Here is a 20629-nt window from a genome sequence, read left to right on the forward strand (position 1 = left end):
GTAGCGCAGTGACACGCCTTGAGAAAACGTCGATGGGTCACTGAGAAGGTTGAGTTAATGGAGTTAGTATTTATACGATAGCGAGAATATGACTAGTTATTTTGTTCATATTACTACTTGCTACACACATTACAACAGCATTTCCATATAAGAAAGGAAGGAAATAATCATGGACCTACTAGACTTTGTCATGAGAGTTCCATTTTCAAAAGTGAAAAACAATCACTTTATCATATATATATTTATATATATATATATATATATATATATATATATATATATATATATATATATATATATATATATATATATATAGAGAGAGAGAGAGAGAGAGAGAGAGAGAGAGAGAGAGAGAGAGAGAGAGAGAGAGAGAGAGAGAGCAATTTACAACTAAATAGGACATGACGGGAGACTGACGCCTTACATTAAACTCTCCTCCACTAGCAGCGGCTTAAACATTCAGTATTAATACACGTCTTGAATAGGCCCACAATACTTTGGCAAAAACGTAGAGGTCACGTGGTATACGTTTCACCCTGGTATAATTTCCCTATCCGACATCAGTACTGTCCGACATAAATGTGTATCAAAACGAAAGCCACTTGTCTACATTTATTACCATGACAAATAACAAGGCGAAATGTTAGGATACCATAGATGCGAAGACTATGACAAAGTCTGCAGTAAAATACAGGGGAAAATAACATAGGCTAAATAAGTAAAAATGCGCCAAAGTTTCTTCGGCGCAATCTAGTTTTCTGTACTGCGTATAATAGCCATTGAAACTCTCAGCCGCGGCCCATGAAACTTTCAGCCATGGCCCGGTGGTGGCCTGTGCTATTGGCACCTATAGCGGTGCCACACGCACGATCATGGCTAAGTTTAATCTTCAATAAAATAAAAAGTAATGAGGTTAGAGGGCTGCAACTTGGTATGTTTGATGGCTGGAGGGTGGATGATCAATGTACCAATTTGCAGCCCTCTAGCCTCAGTAATTTTTGAGATCTGAGGGCGGACAGAAAAAGCGCGGACGGACAGACAAATAGGCATCTCAATAGTTTTCTTTTATAGTAAACTAAAACTGTATTTGTCTTCTTATTCTCCGTCTTCTTAACAATAATAATCCGGCAATGACATGGAAACAGAAGATAAAGGTTTACCTTCAACTATATTAAGGTTTGGTTAAAATGTGTTCGCAGTTAACATGGGTGACCCCAACACCAACCGCTCCAAGGAATGGAAAAGGTTCATCAGAACGCAGGTAACAATAATAACCAGCCCCTTTCCCCAGAGACTTTCTCTAAATTACGGTAAGCAAAGAACCCCAATATCAGCTAAAATGCAGTCTCTAAAAACCACAAACACATGTTACAAGATTGTTAAGAAACGCAAACACCGTGAATCCGTTTTCAAGACGACCAGAAAAAGTCCTCAGCTTACTAAGTGAGAAAGAACAGCCCCAGTTATTATTATTATTATTATTATTATTATTATTATTATTATTATTATTATTATTATTATTCAGAGTATGAGCCCTATTCATATGGAACAATCCCAGAGGGGCCACTAACTTGAAATTCAAGCTTCCACAGAATATGGTTTTCATTAGGAAGAAGTAAGAAGAGGTAGAGGGAAATACAGAAACAAGAATGAAAGAATGAAATACAGAGTTTAGGCCAAAGGCCAAGGGCTGGGACCTATGAGGTCATTCAGCGCTGAATGGAAAATTGAGAGTAAAAGGTTACAAAAATGTAACAGGAGGAAAACCTCAAACTTGCACTATGAAACAATTGTTAGGAGAAGGTTGATAGCAAGATGGTAGAAAGATAATACAAACTGAGGCACAGTAAAAGGAATGAGAGTGGTTGAAGCTAGGGGCTAAAGGGACGCTGCAAAGAACCTTTAGTAATGCCTACAGTGCACCCCGTGAAGTTCACTCACGGCGCTACTCCGCAACGGACGTTACCTGGGTAAGGGAGAGGGGGAAACAGCGATCTAGAAACACTTTAGAAAAATAAATAAAATTGTCGAGTACTATTTATTGTGGCAGACCCACTTCCGATTAAGCTGAAGTTTTAGAAAATCAAGGATTCGTGTTAGAATGGAGTCTGGTGTTCATGTTGTGAGTCCCGGTGAAACACCAGAGTAAAAAAAAGGGGAGGAGGGGGGGAGAAAGTGAAATTGATGAGCCCATCTTTCAACGAAATGGTTCATAAGTTATCCTTATGCAAGTCCACGAGAGGCCCTGGAAGACGGAGGACACGAAGAATCATAAGGTATCCTATTACAAGTTCCTGATAGAAATGGGGTGGGAACACCAACATTTCAAAAATCCTACACGAATCCTGCAATGGTCGCCATGAATATATCTAGTTCGTGTGAGCGAATGGTTCTTGACAATTCAAAAATGTTAATGTTGTTTCTCAGCCTTCGTATGATTTTTTTATATCTAAAATACATATAAGGGATAAACTCAAAGGCTATCAACTTGCAAAGCAAGCATACATGTGACAGGATGTCCAATGTGAAAATGGAGGAAAACGGACGGAGGAGCACGCGACTGATGAAAATAAAGGTGGTTCTAAGAGATCAGAACTTGCATACTCAGTTCTTACCATTGTAGCAAAACTTTTATCGTCTCGGGTTTCATAAAAATACTGATGCAAATTTTGAAGCAAAACTGCACTATCTCAGTTTTACTTTGCACAAATTGCCTCAGTAGCCCTCCAACTCCCATGGCGACATATGGAGCATTGTGGAATGTAGCCTAGCCTACGTGGGTTTGTCTACCTGCGCGAGCCGCTGAGGACATAGCCTATATAGCCTAGTTGTATAAGAAGAGAGGTTAAAATACTGAAATCATATTATATAATCATCTGATCAATTTCACAATGAAAGATAATCCCAGATCAGGGTCATGTGTTACAAAATTCACATGCAGATAATATAAAGATCCTGCGCGCCTTACTTCTTTTACTAAGCAATCGTTCGAGGGCACTGAATCTAGATTCGGATCCACACTCAAATATGATCTTTTTCTCTTGTTGGCAGACAGAAGAGCAAACAGACAGAACGAGCTGTAAACACAAACCTTCTTGGAAAAAGGGTGCCCATGGTAGTGCTAAGGGGGAGGGATGAGGTGACGTCAGTGCGACAAACGCGGGAAATGAGATGGGTATGAGGGTATATGAATTGGTCTAGTTGTGTGGGTGTAGGAAATAAATGAGGTGCCAAGGTGGAGGAAATGGGGGATAGTCTGATGTCAACTTGTCAACTTAGGGGATGGCACAAAAAAAGTGAAGCCATAAGACGGGCTACACGTATGGTAGGTGACAAATTACTGACAAGCATAATGCTGCCTCAAAAAAGTTAACTGTCTAAAACCGCCCCAACAAAAGTAATCACCAAACATAATGAAATCACATTTTTTCATGAAACCCATTAACAGAAGAATGATGTTACGGTACTTTAATTTATTTGACGCAGACTCAACAAGTACATGAGACGAATAATGAATAAAATCGAGTGCCTGAGGGTAACATTTCACCACTGCCAGATCACAGAACTCAACACAGTTAGGTGACCTTTCGTATTATCGAATCTGTCAACAACAAAAGACTGCAAAAAAGGTTCTGGATAACAATATAATGTCACCTCTCATTCGGATACTTTAATCTCCATTTTTTTTTAACTCTGAAGAGAAAGGGAGACAAAACTACAGTATTACACATTGGCTAAGCATATAATATATAGGCTATAGGCCTACTAGTTTTTTTTTTTATTTAGGGTATCTATGCAGTTAGGTACCGTATAAAACTCTATATCTTAGTAGTACTAACACCAACTAAATCATTTATATTGCATAATGTTACTACATGATGCTCCAGATGGAAGAGTTTGTACCACATAAAGGCAGCTATATGTGACAAAAGGATAATAAAAAATAAAGCCTACCTGACGTTAGTTAATCTTTAAGAAACTTTCATTTATAAAACAAAACAGCCCTGACTGCGTGATATAATAAGCCACTAAACACGAAAAGCAATAAAGTAAATACTGCCTTTGCCTTATTAAAGGACATCTGAATATCCTTCATAAGAGCAGAAGATAATAAAAAAAAATTATGTTTATTAAGAGCAAGTCAGAAAATCTGTTAACAGTTAAAAAAAATAGCCTTACTAACGAACAAGAAAACAGACTTGTCATAACGCATTTAACTAGATATCCTGCTAAAGCCTACAAACCATAAAAATAGGGCTAACAAGGCTAATACGGATAACATCAACAAATATGAACACAAAAAAACACAGGAAACATTCCTGCCATAATGCAGAACATCTGAATATCCAAGTAAGCCTACGAAAATATGAAACAGGCCGTTAGGCCTATCAAGAGGCTATAAACCTACAAACAATGCCTTCATCGGAGCCAATAAAGAGATACCGTAAAGAAAGATGAATGGTGAGGGTGGTACCACAGGAACAGGCTACGACTTTTTACTTTTGTAGCATCTTGACATAACTTGTGACAAAGCCAATACTAATTTATCATTATTACTGCAAAGATGAAGTCAGAAATGTTTACAGCGATGATGGCATGCAAGTACTAACACGTGTCGCTTCAATACTGTCGCCAGTATTGGCTATTTGGTGCGACTTTTTCGACGAAGTCGTAACAGCATAACAGATAACACGCTGGTGTGACAATTTCTTTCCCGACCCCGATTTAACGACAAAACTCCCTCCAACCTGAGCATACCAGCGACAATTAAGGTGATAATAGAATTAAGAGCCAAACTGAGCCACTCCCTTTGGACAAGCAATGTGCGTTTCAGTGCGATTCCTCTCTCATCTCCCAACACCTTCCTAGCCATCCCCAGGCCCCGGCCTCCATCCCAAAACATGAACACATACACACACACAATATTCACACACTACATACATACATAATATACATATGATACAGTGACATCTGCAATAATGATAATGATAATAATAATGGTATAACTGTATCTAAGGAAATGGGGGTATATATACAGTATATAAATACAATATATATATATATATATATATATATATATATATATATATATATATATATAGAGAGAGAGAGAGAGAGAGAGAGAGAGAGAGAGAGAGAGAGAGAGAGATACACCAGGAATACAGTTATACCATAATTATGATCATCATCAATACCGTTATTGCTGGGGTTGCTGTATCATCGTGAACTGCGTTACTATAAGTAGCAAGTGCACGGTTACTGCCATTACTGTTGTTGTTACTATTCAACAACTGACAAAACAAAAAAAAAAAACCTTCTCTAGACTAGGCCGTGGCGGCGACCCTCTTTGCCAAAAGGTCACAAGCCAATCAAAACGCGTTAAATTCCATCATCCCATCCAATGAGCTCATTCTGAGAGAGATATGTTAAGTGGCTCATGCCATGTGCAAGTTGATTGCGTGCTCGCCTTCTCCCCTCATTATTAAGCGTTGACTATAAATAGTCACGAAAAAGAAATACACAAGGAACAAAAACAAATATAAATATTTATATGAATTACAATAATCAAGACAAACTTCACTATTTCCATGTCTCTGTAAACCGTTATCTTTAATATAATATGAAAATATAAACCGAGCACATAGTCTGATAAATGGCCATGAGATTGAACAAATCGACTGAAACATGCCAAAGGAGAGAGAGAGAGAGAGAGAGAGAGAGAGAGAGAGAGAGAATTTCGTCAAATTACTTGAAACATGCCACTGACTGAGGAACAAAAATGCGACAATGACTACATACACAATAGGTATAAAAATTACATGGAACACCAGAGGAGACAGTGAGAGAAATTGCTCTTCAAGCTACAATCCACATGAAAATTGCATACTTAGAAATCGTACAGCCTATCTATCTATCTATCTAATATATATATATATATATATATATATATATATATATATATATATATATATATATATATATGTGTGTGTGTGTGTGTGTGTATGTATATATATATATATATATATATATATATATATATATATATATATATATATATATATATATATATATATAATTCCTGTCTATCACCAACATAACGTTTCGGCCGTTTTTCCATGTTGCACAATTTTATCCGCTGACCTTTCTACTTCTTGAAGTTATGGAAGGCACCAGTCTGAACGCTTCTCTATTCTTTAAATTATGGAAGTTATTGATCTGTTCGTTCTAAGTCTGTTAGTTATAGAATACATAGCCTAAGTCTATCCACTCTGGTGACGGGTGGGGGTCTTAAAAGTAATGGGAGACACCAGTTTGTTGGTCTATCCTTCTTAAACTTACGGAGGACCTCTGTCTTCGCTTTACAAAGTCTACAGGTTTGGAGAGAAATGAGTCTATTCTCTGTTCAAACAGTCCACCAAGCTACTCGAAGCATTACTGGTATCGAGATAACCGGTAAGATAAGGTACCAGCTAAATGAATACATCACACAATGGACTGCCTTATCAGTTTCCGTGAATAATGACACCAAACAAACAGCGCGACGCATACGGGAAACAGACACATCTATATCCTTTTTTTTTTTTACTGGAGCCACTCCTTATTCGAGGGAACAGTTTGCCAGTTATATTCCCATCTGCCATCATGCATAAATATACTAAGTTGTACAGACAGGTTCGAGTACCCAAGGAAGACAATCAAAACAGGAGATAGCCTTAAATATCAACGCTTTGATGGAGCCATGTCAAACACCCGGCAAAGATAACATGTAATATGAACTCTAAAATGTCAGAAAAATCACGACAAGCAAATCTGACTGTCCATGAGAGAGAGAGAGAGAGAGAGAGAGAGAGAGAGAGAGAGAGAGAGAGAGAGAGAGAGAGCACACTTCTACTAATAAACAGATCAAACACGTTTCTGAAATATTCTCATGCTGTACCAAAATGGGAAGATGTTTACCCACTTAGCACGAACAAATACCCTCACTGAGTCATTAACGGTGAATTTTATACACAAACCTGCTAGACCGTCGACATTCTCACAAAACGCATACCATTCAATGTTATTGAAATTAAAGCACTAATTAACTGGAAAGATTTGTGCGGCCTACTACAAGCATTACCAAAGGTTCTTCGCAGCCCTTGGTCTTTTACCGCATAGCTGCCCAACCTCTTTAATAACATTTTGCTCAACTTTCACCCCTTCCTTAAGAACAAATCCCTATGGGGGTCTTAGTCATGTGACGGAATGGTCGGGTTAAGCTTTTCATGGGTTAATAATAAAAAAAAAATAAAAAAGAACTGTTCCCGTAAACAAGTCAACGATATTTGGTCACGGAAAAATGTCGTTAAGAGCACCCTCCATTCTCTCACCTTATCTAATAGAGGTCATGAACCCTAATCCACCGCAGCATCTCTGATAAAGGGAAACAACTAAACAATACACAGAAGATAAAAATAGGACCTCCAGCTAAAAATCATTATAGCTACTTCCCTTCCAACCACCACAACATAGGCTAAGAAAAGTCAGAGACTATGTACACACATAGCAGGGAGTAATGATAAAGGGGGCATTCTAATCTGGTTCTAGACGATGATTTGACACTAAGAAATTACAAGTAGGCTACACTGTAATGATACGTTGCGCATAATGTATTTTTTCCCATGTTTTTGCAGTTTCCAGAAATTATTTTCTCCTTTCTGCGGCGAGATATTTCTCAGACTATAAGAGCTGCCTTTTACCGTAAATTCTATTAAACAACCCATCGTCAAAATACTGTAACCTTAAGCCACTGCATTTTTTTCATAAACGAATTCTGAATGCTTATGTACATACATATGTCTGATGGCATTCACACTATTTTACAAGTATAAGTGTAAGCGTAAATCTTACAAAAAAAAAAAATGGAATCATAATGACATTAAAACCCACAGCCTGTTTACAAAAACTTCACCCGTTAAACTTACAACAGACCTTGGCGGTCCGAGGCAAGCAGTAAGAGTAGGTTGTGGAACATAACCTTCGCCCTCTTCATCCGTCCCAGCTAAAATATCTCTTCTCAAAAGCAGCACCAGCACCTCATCGACCCGAACCACTGCACCTTCGTGGGAAATATCTAAAGCATATTAGACATGGGCACATACCATTATGTCTGCTCTTTCGTAAAGTGGAAGGGCACCCACAAAACGGAGGAATAAGCTCGTAATCAACAATGCGCGAACGAAATCAAATCATCAGCATTTCCTTCGTGGTGACAGCCTAATTGGTCATCCTGCAACGATCCATTTGCTACAACAGACAAAGTAATCAATAAGAAATGAGAGATAATTAACTCCGCAATTTTGTGCGTGAATCAAGATGAAGTGGTTCCACCTACGGTAGGTTACCAAATTAGTGAGGATACATAAAAGAGACGCTGCAATAATAAAATTACACGTCTGGATTATGATTAGTTTTCTCATAGACTACACCACTGTACACTTATTTCAATTTTTGTTTTTAAGTACATGTCACATGCTTTTTCCCTGAAATCCTTTTATTAAAATGATTTATGTAAATGTCTCGGTACTCCTGCTTGAACTGGAAAAACATGCAAAAAAAATAAAAATAACGAAGTACCAGTACTTCTTATAAACCGCACGCATCCTGCCACTGCAACTATTTACCAAAGCGACTGTGTCCTTGCAAAAATCAGTTATTTAAAAAAAATGCATATAGGTTTAAAGAATTAGACTGACGTCAAAAGAAAAGACAAAAAAAGAAAAAAATTTTTTAAATAAGGATTTCTCTTCCACTAAGTCATCAACTCCAGGAAAGTTAAAAATCGTTTCTGAACCTCCTCCGCTAAGTTAAAACCACTTGGCCTCCAAAATGAACCTGAAATTGCAGTGCCATTTGTAATCAATGCTTGAAGTGCCGGACCACTAAGAGAGAGAGAGAGAGAGAGAGAGAGAGAGAGAGAGAGAGAGAGAGAGAGAGAGAGAATGAATCAGCGCGCGCGCACACACAAACACAAAATGAGGGGCACGTAAGAAAAATGACAGACAGACATAGCATATATAGAAAATAAACAAGAAAAGGACACACATACAAATATAGACGAATAACAAGAACACTACATGGAGATAAAAAAAAAGGTCAAATTTCACAGGAGGAGGTCGGAACAACACAACAGAAAGAACGAGATAGAAAATGTGGGAGGCTAAAGAACATAAGCAAGGAACGGATGGTAGTCTGTCTTAATTACTGTCACCTAACAATCATTTTCTTGATTACACGATAATCCTATGGAGTCAGAGTGGACTTAATCTTAGCTAATACCGGGTTTCTAGTCAGGATAATAAAAATACAAGGAAAAATCAGACTATATACGAATTCAAGAATGTTAGTATAAAAATCCAAACAGTGCTTTAGATACTTTGTAACTGTGTCCAATTTTCTTTTAAAAAATGAATTAAGGGAAGCAAAGAAAGAGAAGTGAAAAATCCTTTAATAATCGTTCATTAAAACCACCTACCTCAAGGGAAATATACCATTCTAAGATGATTTACCTACCTCAATGGAAATATACCATTCTAAGAGGATTTACAGACATTGTGATAATAGACGCTGAAGTAATTAAATGGGTATACAAACAAGTGTAAATACAAAATTATATGTATATATATAGACTATATATAATTTAAATATATAAAATTTCTCCAATGGGCTTCATTGCCAATTAGCCGTTTCAATTACATTACATAACGTAATGTAATACGATACAGTATATAATACGAGTACGGGTAACTCTAGAACAAGGGACCAAAGTCTCTACCTAATGTGAGTATCCTATGCACATGAATACATCAGCCTCATGTTTATCTGGGGGACGAGCTACGTCTCTCCAGTCGAAGCTACTGTACACCGAAGCGTCATCTCGCGGGAGCATACCCCGAGGAATATCATCAGACCCTATTGTTGCGAGAGGATCTTTATACAGATCCTTGGGATATTGATGAGAACCTCCTCCCTGAGGGAGAAGATGCATTTTACATGCATCCTCTTTTATCTCGCACTGCAACTTCCCCCCACTCCCTCCCCCCCCACCACCTCTGGAATGCAAGGAAAGCAGTGCGACGCCATGGCGGAGGGGGGGGGGTGTAGCGGCAAGGTTCTTGACCTAAAATAGATGTAAAGTTTTAAGAGAACCTTGTTCTTGAATATAATATATATATATATATATATATATATATATATATATATATATATAAATATATATATACATATATATATATATATATAAATATATATACTATATATATATATATATATATATATATATATATATATATATATATATATATATATATATATATATATATATAGCAAGAGACTACTGCATCTACAAAATGAAATATATCTATTGTCATTATGAATGCGGCATCGATGACCATAATCGCTGCAAGGAAGTTCCCATAAATATCAGTGTAATTCTTATTTCAGACACCATTATAATATCTCACAACGCTAGTGTCTACATTTAGGCTAAATGATTGCCATACGAATGAAGGGATCGCGACATAATATCCATCATTTGTGATATTATAGTACATTCTACGCCAAACTGATCTACCTTTGAATAAAAAAACCCAAAAGTACATATGGTAGTCTCTATGTTACAAAGGGTAGCGGATAATTGCATATAAAGAAGATTAATCTACTTCGTTACAGTCACACTAATAATCACGGAAAAAAAATCAACTAAAGCACAAGTAAAACCTTAAAAAATCAAGATACGATATTCTAAAACATAAAGGTTTGTTCTCCGATTAGATAACAATCAAAAGAACCCTAACAAGCTAGAATAAAAAATAAAAACGGTTCCGACATAGCCAAAAGAGCATAAAACAAAGACATCTTACGGTTCTTTGTATTTTGTATTTGTTTTGAGATTACAAAAAGAACTTCACGCACCGGAGATTTCCTCCAAACGTAAAACGAATGGCAAACAAATCATATCAAACGTAGATTATTTTTTCCTGTATCGAGATAACATCGAGTTGGGCTTGTTGCCCATCAGAAACCATGTCCTCTAAGAAACATGGTTTAAAGGACTTCTTGTTCATTATGACAACCCTGCCTTTTAAAACGAGGCAGGTTAAGTAATTCAAGAAATAGGAAGGGAGGCAGAGAATTTCCTATTTTTTAAATTATCTAATAAATAACTAATCGAACCGGTAAAAATACACTCTACTATTTCAAAATTTGTTGTAGCTGAAATATGGATAAAATCCATACCCAAACTTTAGCACCAGATGGACTTCTAAGCTACTTGTCTACATACGCTAATTTTTCAGTACGGTAATAAACCAAAACTAAACCTACGCTATAAGCCAGCTTCCCAATATATATATATATATATATATATATATATATATATATATATATATATATATATATATATATATATATATGCATATATATATATAGCCTATATATATACAGTATATATATATATATATATATATATATATATATATATATAATACCCTCACCGCTTTCTAAAGTCATAACAAATTGATAGAGTATTCGAATCTGCATAGCCTACAAGATTAATATAAGCTATATTTATAAATCGATATAATTTTATCCCTGTCAATGTACGAACAAAAATGTCACAAAAGCATACTGTACATGCCGAAACTGAATAACTCTCAACTTAATCCCAAACGGCCATTAACTCTATAGTAGGTTACTCGTGCCCAAATACCAGTACCAAACTGACAAGTACTGCCCAGAAACTGGTACCAAATCATAATGTTATCAGTTTCATACCTGACTCAAAACTGTTAATAACAAGGCTTGGAGACCCAATTAAAATATAAAATATAGGGCATAAAGCAGATTTTACACTCAGCACAGATTTCATATAGCCCTCTTACCGGTACCAAAGCGAAACAAGTCAATATTAATGTACAAACTCATTAATAAAAGACACACAGATTGTTTGGCATGTGATACATACTCTCTAGTCTGGCGGTAACAATATAATATACATGAGCAGTCCGTTGCTTTACTACCTCTTCCAGTTTGGGTCGGATCGGGGCTTCCTTCCGACAGACTTGATTACTTCCGCATAAAGAATAAAGGAAAGAAAAGAAATCAGCAGTGTACAAAACCACACTTCGTCAATACGGGTGTGACCTTTATCTTGATTCTGAGAAAAAATCTAGAACGGAAGACCATCCACCATTCACGTGAACTGAATCTTGAGAGCTATCAATACTGGTGAAGAAGATAAGGCCGTTAATAAAGAAGATAAGGCCATTAAAATACAAATCCTTAACTAGATTTGTCTCATATTCCCTTAAAATACAAGAAACCGATAAATGATATAGTCCGTTCAAAGTTCATGATTTATTAATATATACCCTCTGAAGAAATACGGTTGCATATGGACATTGTACTCACAAGCATATTAACTCTAAACCAGTATTATCAATACACGAGTTCTCCCTCCGCCACTACAATACAAATGAGTTCTCTTTCCGCCAATACAACATATCCGAGTTCTCCAATGAAATTATTAAACAGGATACCGAAACACTATCACCTACGCATCGTTGTCAAGTGAACAAAAAGTAGAGAAATAAATTAACAATCGCATCAATACTTCATATGGTGCAGTTCAATTTTTGGGCATCCCATCGCCAGCCGGGGTCACTAATGCTCTGGACAGAGCTTTATGTCTTTGAATTAAATAAGAGACTTTTCAGGCTTTTTTTTTTTTAACCATCCTGGCAGCCACTGCAAAAAAGCTAACGGCTGGGAATCGACTTCTGAATAACAAGCATGGAATTATACCGGTCAGATCTGCAATATTTAACCTAATCAATTAGAAAAAAAAAAAAAAAAAATAAGATCGCAGAAAACAAAACAGAGAGTTTATCTCATATTACTACATCCTTCGGCGGCGTCTACCTCTTCACATTCAATCAACCCATAGAAAATTTGGTCTCTAACCCAACCTACAATGCATCATTCCCTAGCTGAATTAATCTTTCATCAATGGCACGAACGGTCATCTCTCCTCTGGAACTACAAGTCTACCTCAGGGCATATCAACCATTACAAGTACCTGGTACACATAGTCATCAAGACTGGACCTCCTTCCTAAACTACAGCTCTCAGCTGTACCACTTCGCCTTTCAAACCAGACCTGTCACAACAAATCCATTCCAAAGTCAGGAAAGACTTCATATTTTCGAAGAACAGTCCACACGACGGAAACATACGGTGGACCTTTGCAAGGTCTGCCGGGGTGAAACAGGATGCAGGCATTCTTTCCCTCTCTCCAAAGGCAAAATAGCTGTAAGTAACTCATCATCTTCCCAGAAGCAGATCCTGCCTGTCAAAGGCAATTAAGCCGAGGCTTCAAACACAAACTCCCCAGTTATAGCCTATACAGCGAACATGCATGCCAACTCATATCTTGGAAGCACAGGTAGAATTAATCAGAACAGGCTTGTCAATCACGCAAGGGATAGAGCTTCCCCGAAACTCTCCCTGTAAAGTAAGCCAAAAAGTAAAGTACCGGTAATTATTAGGCTACCGGTGGAAATGAATTATATACAATAACAATTTGCACATAAATAATTATTCCACTGGTCAATCCAAATATCACTCTGAGCGGTGAATTCAAAAACCTACACCAAACAATGCCATCAAGAAAGACAATTCCTGGCTTCGAAGAGATTTGTTTATCTACTGTACAGGCTAATTTCCAGTGGAATCGGTAGTAACACAAAGCTACCGACAATGGTTATACAAGTTACTATCACCCTCCTTTGAAAATGGATCCATATTATGCGACTGAATTTTATATTCATTAAGAGTAATGATGAAACACTGACTAAAAAACGAGTTTTTTACCCCAGAGACATGGCATTCATAATAATTACTACGATTATACTGATAATAAAGCATACTTTACCTTGGGTGGCGTCGAATAGCTTTACGTCGTACGATAACAAAAAAGATCATGCGTCAGTGACATTACTTCGATTACCCTAATGAGATATATCTTTACCTAATTAGTACTTCAAAAGCTGCATTCGGAAAATTCAAAAAAGACCAAACACATTCATGGCTAGGTCACTAAAAGATATCTTAATCTAATTAGACGTAAAATTATCTTACTCTAATTAGACATAAATAAACGGAGAGTGCAAAATGTCGCAAACAAAACAAAACTAGTGCAATGTGGGCACACCAAAATAAAACAGGATTAGTGACGTCATAAACGCTCCCAACGACCACACTTGACAGGTGCCATACGATGACGTCACGACTCGACGCGTGTTGACGTCACGCAAAGACCGCTACTTACATTGGGCAAGAGGGGGCCATAAAACAACGAAAAGTGGTCTATGAATCACCCTAGCCAAAATACTTTTACTGCTTAATAAAGCTATGGTCAATCAGGGGATGGACGGGAAGTTAAATAAATATAAACTTGCACAAACACAAATTACTTACTGCAATGGTGTTCATTACCGCTACGTTAAAGAACCAAACACCCGAGTTCAAAAAAGGCAGAGCTGGTTAATAAATTCTTTAACTTCGATAATGTCATTTCGTTACAATTGGCAACGATGGCCAAAAACACATACCATGACAACCAGTGAAAATATACAATAACATTTATTTCAAAAGTAAATCATTCTTGCCGGTATCAATAAACTGATATAATGAATACTTAGAATAACCCACATTTCTTCTACTATAAGATTCGATTACCACAACATTGTAATAGCCTACATATCAACTGCAGCCTACACCTAATTCACCAAAAGACGGAGAAATTGATGTAGGACTATGTTATTATTTTATTAGCCAGTGTTTTAAATTTTAGCCCTGTCCGATTCGCCACCCCCTACAAAAATGAATGCTGAGAAACACCCAATACAACAGCAAAACCTTCCCAACAGTATATTAATTTCTTGAGTCTGCGATGGACAACAGCGGCCTGTCAACAGGTCTAGTAATAATGTCCGTGAATTATATCGGCTACAGTACTCCGTTAATCCAATGCTACGCATTGTTCTAAAATATATATAAAAACCTTGCGACATGACACAGATATGATGATGATGGCTTGTCACTTGTCCCATTTCACAGGCATGGTCAATTATTACAAAACAATGTTCCTAACTACTACGGCATTCTAGATATACTAAAAAAAATAAGGGCCATTCCTTTGTTTTAATCATCTTATTCGAAAGAGGATCTCACAGACGAAAGAAACAGACTCCGCTAGTCGGTCAAGGTCGATAGAACCATGGTTACTAAAGACACATGACCGAAGAGAAAACGTTCTCGTCATTGTAATGATTTCAACGGCTGGACTGAAATTATCATTACCTTACGTTGTACAAAATTTGGTCGGCGTTGGATGCGTCATTGGCCGAAAATAAAAGATTAAACACCTGAACAGGTTTGGAGACTCAAGTGGGGGGTGGGCGGGCGGGCGGACGGGCGGGGGTGTAGTGGGTGGGTAGAAGGTGGTCAAAGGTTGAATTATCAGCTGACAACGACGGCCTGAGAATTAACGGAATAAGAACCTTCCTTCGTTTGCTAAACTAACTTAATTTCGATAACCCTGTAATTTTTCAAGATCTAATTAAAAATGAATTCAGACTAACACCCTGGGTCCAGGAAGTCAATAAATATTCTTAATATGGGTCGAATGTTGAGCAACCTCATGGCCCAATTGGTGGGAATTTGAGTGCGTCTCTTTCCAGAGTTCGGGCTCTTTGGGTACGGAGTACGATCGCAGCCATACAGGTGAAAATACTACTGACAGAATTACTTTGGCCTAACCTAGTTCTAGCAAAATCACGCGATAACCAATAGAATGGCCAATAATGCTGAAAGATTTAGCATGTAACCTGGGGCGCTGATTTCAAAGTTTCATTATCTCTTAATAAAACTTACCTCGGCGGTTGAAGGGACGAACCCTTACTGCCACTCGTATTTTATCCATGACAGATTTTTCTTCTGGCTTTAAGCACGTAAAACACTGTACATAAATGTGAAGTTACTCCATGATTACAATATATTTGGTTGTTTGCGTCTCACAGCACAATGTACGTCCACCCTTCCCACTAGTTCATCGCAAACTGACTGACTCACAACATCCGGGGATCTGCTTTGTCCCGTTCATTTACCAACCCTTTTGCAGAGCGGATCGCAAACTCTGTGTTGGCAGATTCAAACTGTTCGAATCTCTTGCTGACTTCGAAAATAATCATTTCAGCTAAATTTAAACATTATTATACTGAGTTTATGCATGTATATAAATAATAAATATGTGATGTACAATTTCACTGATTATTAATTATAACTATTTTTCTGTAAGTCTACTTCAAAACCTTAAAATATAACATATAACGTACAATAGAACATCGTACGTTCGGAATGCTCAGCTGCCGTAGCTCTCAGTCTTATGAACGCGGCACTGGGAACCACTCTTCTCTCTCCTCCTCACTGATGTCCCCGCCCCTAGAAGAGTTTTCATATCTCGCCAGACTGATGTATGGAAAATGACAACTTTCTATCCAAATTGACTAGGATACAGCGCGCATGTGCTTAAAGTCTCATTACGTTATACAATTTCAAAAGCGGTTTAACAGTGCTTTATCGACACACATGATGAAATAAAACTCTTCGCATAAACTACCAACTTTCTAGAAACAGCCACGTTTTCTACGAAAGCTAACTGTTGATGAGTGACTGCTCTTGATCGAAACTTGATGGACAGCCGGTGCCGTCACCTGGGTCATTCATATTATCAAACCTTCATATCAATAAGGACAATATAATCCACTTTGCAATAACTTATACGTAAGTGTGCCTGGAATTATTTACATCCGAATAAAAGTACAGATCTAATGTAAATAAACACTCGTTGATTGTTATAAGATGGATTTCGTATAACGCTAAGCCTAATGTAAACCGAAACAATAAGAGTTAAAACGCTTCTTGTTTCATGAGAAGAACAGTTGATAACGACGACACTTCAGTAAAAAAAAAAGTGGGATAATACAAATTTGATTTTAAAGACCGACGACGTTTTGGTCTTTCAGTAAGCTTAAGTCAGCTTTTCAATAGCAACCCAGAAGGTAAAACATCGTCGGATGCAGTGCTCCCCTAAAATGTCTTAGGAATACGAAAAGGATTCGGACGAGACTTATGTTTCTTAGAAGAGCAGTCATTATCATAATCACACGTGGGTGAACAAAGAAGCTGAATACTATGTGAACATTTCTCTGATAATTTTTCATAGTAGGTCTAAAAAGAGTAGGCCTAGGCATATGTTTAAACTTTTATGTACAAATTTCCCCATTACCACAGTTTTAAACCTTTTTTTTTAGTTTATTTTCTGTACTTTAAAACGTTTCTGTCTGCCTTTTTTTTTTTACTTTACATATGGTATTCCACTCTGTGGGACTTACTTATCAAGGTAATGAATTACGGATGAAAAAGTAGTCTTCGTTTGCCGGCCATGCCCCCAGAGATCCACAATATTCTTTACGGCAAGAGCCAGTGCAGTTCAAACCTAATCTCAGCCGACCAACCGAGTAAAATACTTATGCTCCCAACGACTTCTCAAGTACCCATTTATCTTAATAAACCTTGCATTGAGATATTCCGGTAAAATTACAGTAATATGTGAGATCTCTAAATTATCTTTAGGACGATATTTTGAACCAACGAAAACGTGTCCTCATCAATTTGGACTTTTTAATTGATTGCGCTTCTGAAAAAGCAAGAGTTGGGAGTTTGTGCCTCATATCAAACGAGCCAAATTAACAGTTGTCGTTTTGGTTAAACAAATATTTTTACCTCCTTTCCATATTCGTATAACGCTTTTTTTCTTCTTTTTAGTTTTCTGTAAAAGAAAACTATTGCGATAGCTTTGTCCATCAGTCCGCACTTTTTCTCTCCACCCTCAGATTTTAAAACTACTAATGCTAGAGGGCTGCAAATTGGTATGTTGATCATCCACCTTCCAATCATCAAACATACCAAAGTGCAGTCCTCTAGCCTCAGCAGTTTTTATTTTATTTAAGTTTAAGTTTAACCATGGATCATGCGTCTGGCAGCGCTTTCCGGAGGCGTCGCCAACGCACCTCTGAGCGGTGCCTGGTCGTAGCTGAGAGTTCCACACAGCATTATTTGCTGTACAGGAAACTTAGTTGCGCCGAAGAAATTCGGTGCATTTTTTACTTGTTTTTAATACTGTTACTCCGCTAGTTAACAATTTTCCTTTACTTGAGGAAGCGGCTTCTGAGGTAAACAACAATTGGTCACAGCCACATTTTTCCTGAAATGGCTGCATATAAAGTAAAATGTCCACAATTTCAATTGTTTCAGACGCCCAAGTTGAGGGCTCACCAGCGTCACTTCCAACCCATTGATATTATCATTCGACAACTAGGAGCGGAAATTCCACTTAATTCTCTATTAGGGTCTGTTAAGAAGTGTGGTCCGCATTGTGAAATGTTTCTGAATTAAAATTCTAATGGATATTCTTGTGTTGCAGGTAACCAAAAGGTGATGCAGTACAGTGAGGATAGTGTTGAAAACCTGAAGAAACTTGTGGGAGATTTCGAAAAAGAGTAAGTTAAAAACAAATAGGAACAAGGGTGAATGGAAGCCAGTAAGATGAAGCAATGAATGTTAACATGGCTAGTAGAAGAATGGATTAGGAAGTGTTAGAACTGAATTGAATTGAATAAAGAATTTAGGCCAAAGGCCAACCGCTGGGACCTATGAGGTCATTCAGCGCTGAAACAGAAACTGACAGTAACAGTTTTGAAAGGTGTAACAGGAGTTACACATTGCATTTTCACTATGAATAGGAGAGGGTGGAAAGTAAGATGGAAGAAAGAGAATATGAAAGGAGGTAAAATAGAAAGAACGAAAGGGGTTGCAGCTAGGGGCCGATACCACGCTGCAAAGAACAAGTACACTCCTACAGCGCACCGCATGAGGTGCACTGACGGCGCTAGACCCCCTACGGGAGGAAGTGTTAGAGAGAGGACAGTCAAGTCTAGAAGGGCTGGATCGTTGGCTTAGAAGTGGAACTGGAAAGGAGGGCCTTAATTTCCTGGAAGGACGAGTGTTTGCAATGCAGAAAAGGATGGCACGAGGTGTCCAGGGTGAATGTACGTTGCTGGTTAGCCTTCCATATTGGCTGCAATGAAATGGATGCCATGGGATTTTTCTGCACAGGGGCTTCATCCAAAATTCTGCAGTTACGGGAAATATGAGGTCATGACCATTGTCTCGTTTCTTCTGGGGAACCACCTCGTTATGAGAAATGTTTAATGCTATATATATATATATATATATATATATATATATATATATATATATATATAATATTATAAAGGCAATGCCACGAAAGAAAGAGAAACAATGGAGTACTGCAATGCCTTTTGACTTATAGTCCTTTACTTAGCAGAGAAACAATGGAGTGCTGCAAGGCCATTCGACTTACAGTCTTTTACTTAGCAGACTGCTAAGTACAGGACTATAAGTCTAAAGGCCACGTTCCATATTTTCGTGATTCAGTTACACACACACACACACACACACACACACACACACACACACTATATATATAGATATATATAGTATACGCATTTATTTACAATATATATATATATATATATATATATATATATATATATATATATATATATATATATATATATATAAAGTTTAAGTTCTTTCAGTTAACATAACTTGATACTGAACAAAAACGTTTTAATTTATAGTTATTCTGATTATTCAGTGTAAAAATGTAGATATATAATTCTGAATGATGTGCACCTTTACTATCATTATCTTACTGCATACGAGTAAATATGATGGTTCTATTACTGACCTAGAAGAGCAATAAAGTGAGGTAACTGAACAAATGTACTCTTGTTAACCACGTTATTGGCTTGCATTTAAGATGAGTACTATTCATAAATATAACTAGAGCGATAACTTAGACTGTTTAAGTTTCCAATATCTAGAATTTACTAATCCTGTACTCTTGGATATGTCTGTACTTATGTGAATATAAATATCTACATAACTGCTTTCACTGTTATCTGTCTATTCATCTATCTAGACACACACACACACACACACACACACACACACACATATATATATATATATATATATATATATATATATATATATATATATATATATATATATATATATATATATATATATATATATATGTGTTTTTATTCCCATTAGTTTTCTCATTACAGTAGGCTATGTACTTTTGACGATATTTTCAGTTTACTTGATTAAAGTGATCTACTGCCTGATTTTTTAAATTGCGCTATCCTTTTCGTTTTCTGTAAAAGAAAACTAATGTGCCGGTTTTCTCTGTCCGCCCTCAGATCTTAAAAACTACTAAGGCTAGAGGGTTGCAAATTGGTACGTTGATCATCCTTCCTCCAATCATCAAACATATCAAATTGCAGCCTTCTAGCCTCAGTAGTTTTTGTTTTATTTAAGGTTAAACTTGGCCATAATCGTACTTCAGGCAACGATATAGGATAGGCCACCAACA

The 20629-nt window shown here is 37.1% G+C and overlaps 1 protein-coding gene across 11 annotated transcripts in view; it reads right to left on the reverse strand.

The window, feature by feature from the left end:
• Khc-73 (Kinesin heavy chain 73) overlaps positions 1 to 16166 on the reverse strand; it is a 559564-nt gene extending 543398 nt beyond the window's left edge. For all 11 annotated transcript variants that reach the window (XM_067082031.1, XM_067082030.1, XM_067082029.1 and 8 more), the window contains exon 1: positions 15976 to 16166. In XM_067082031.1, coding sequence (XP_066938132.1) covers positions 15976 to 16024 — 49 coding nt within the window. In that variant the 5' untranslated portion in view covers positions 16025 to 16166. The remainder of the gene's footprint in view (positions 1 to 15975) is intronic.
• Between the last annotated feature and the right edge of the window lie 4463 nt (positions 16167 to 20629).

Source organism: Macrobrachium rosenbergii, chromosome 37 (genome assembly GCF_040412425.1).
Source record: "Macrobrachium rosenbergii isolate ZJJX-2024 chromosome 37, ASM4041242v1, whole genome shotgun sequence".
Classification (NCBI taxonomy): Eukaryota; Metazoa; Arthropoda; class Malacostraca; order Decapoda; family Palaemonidae; genus Macrobrachium; species Macrobrachium rosenbergii.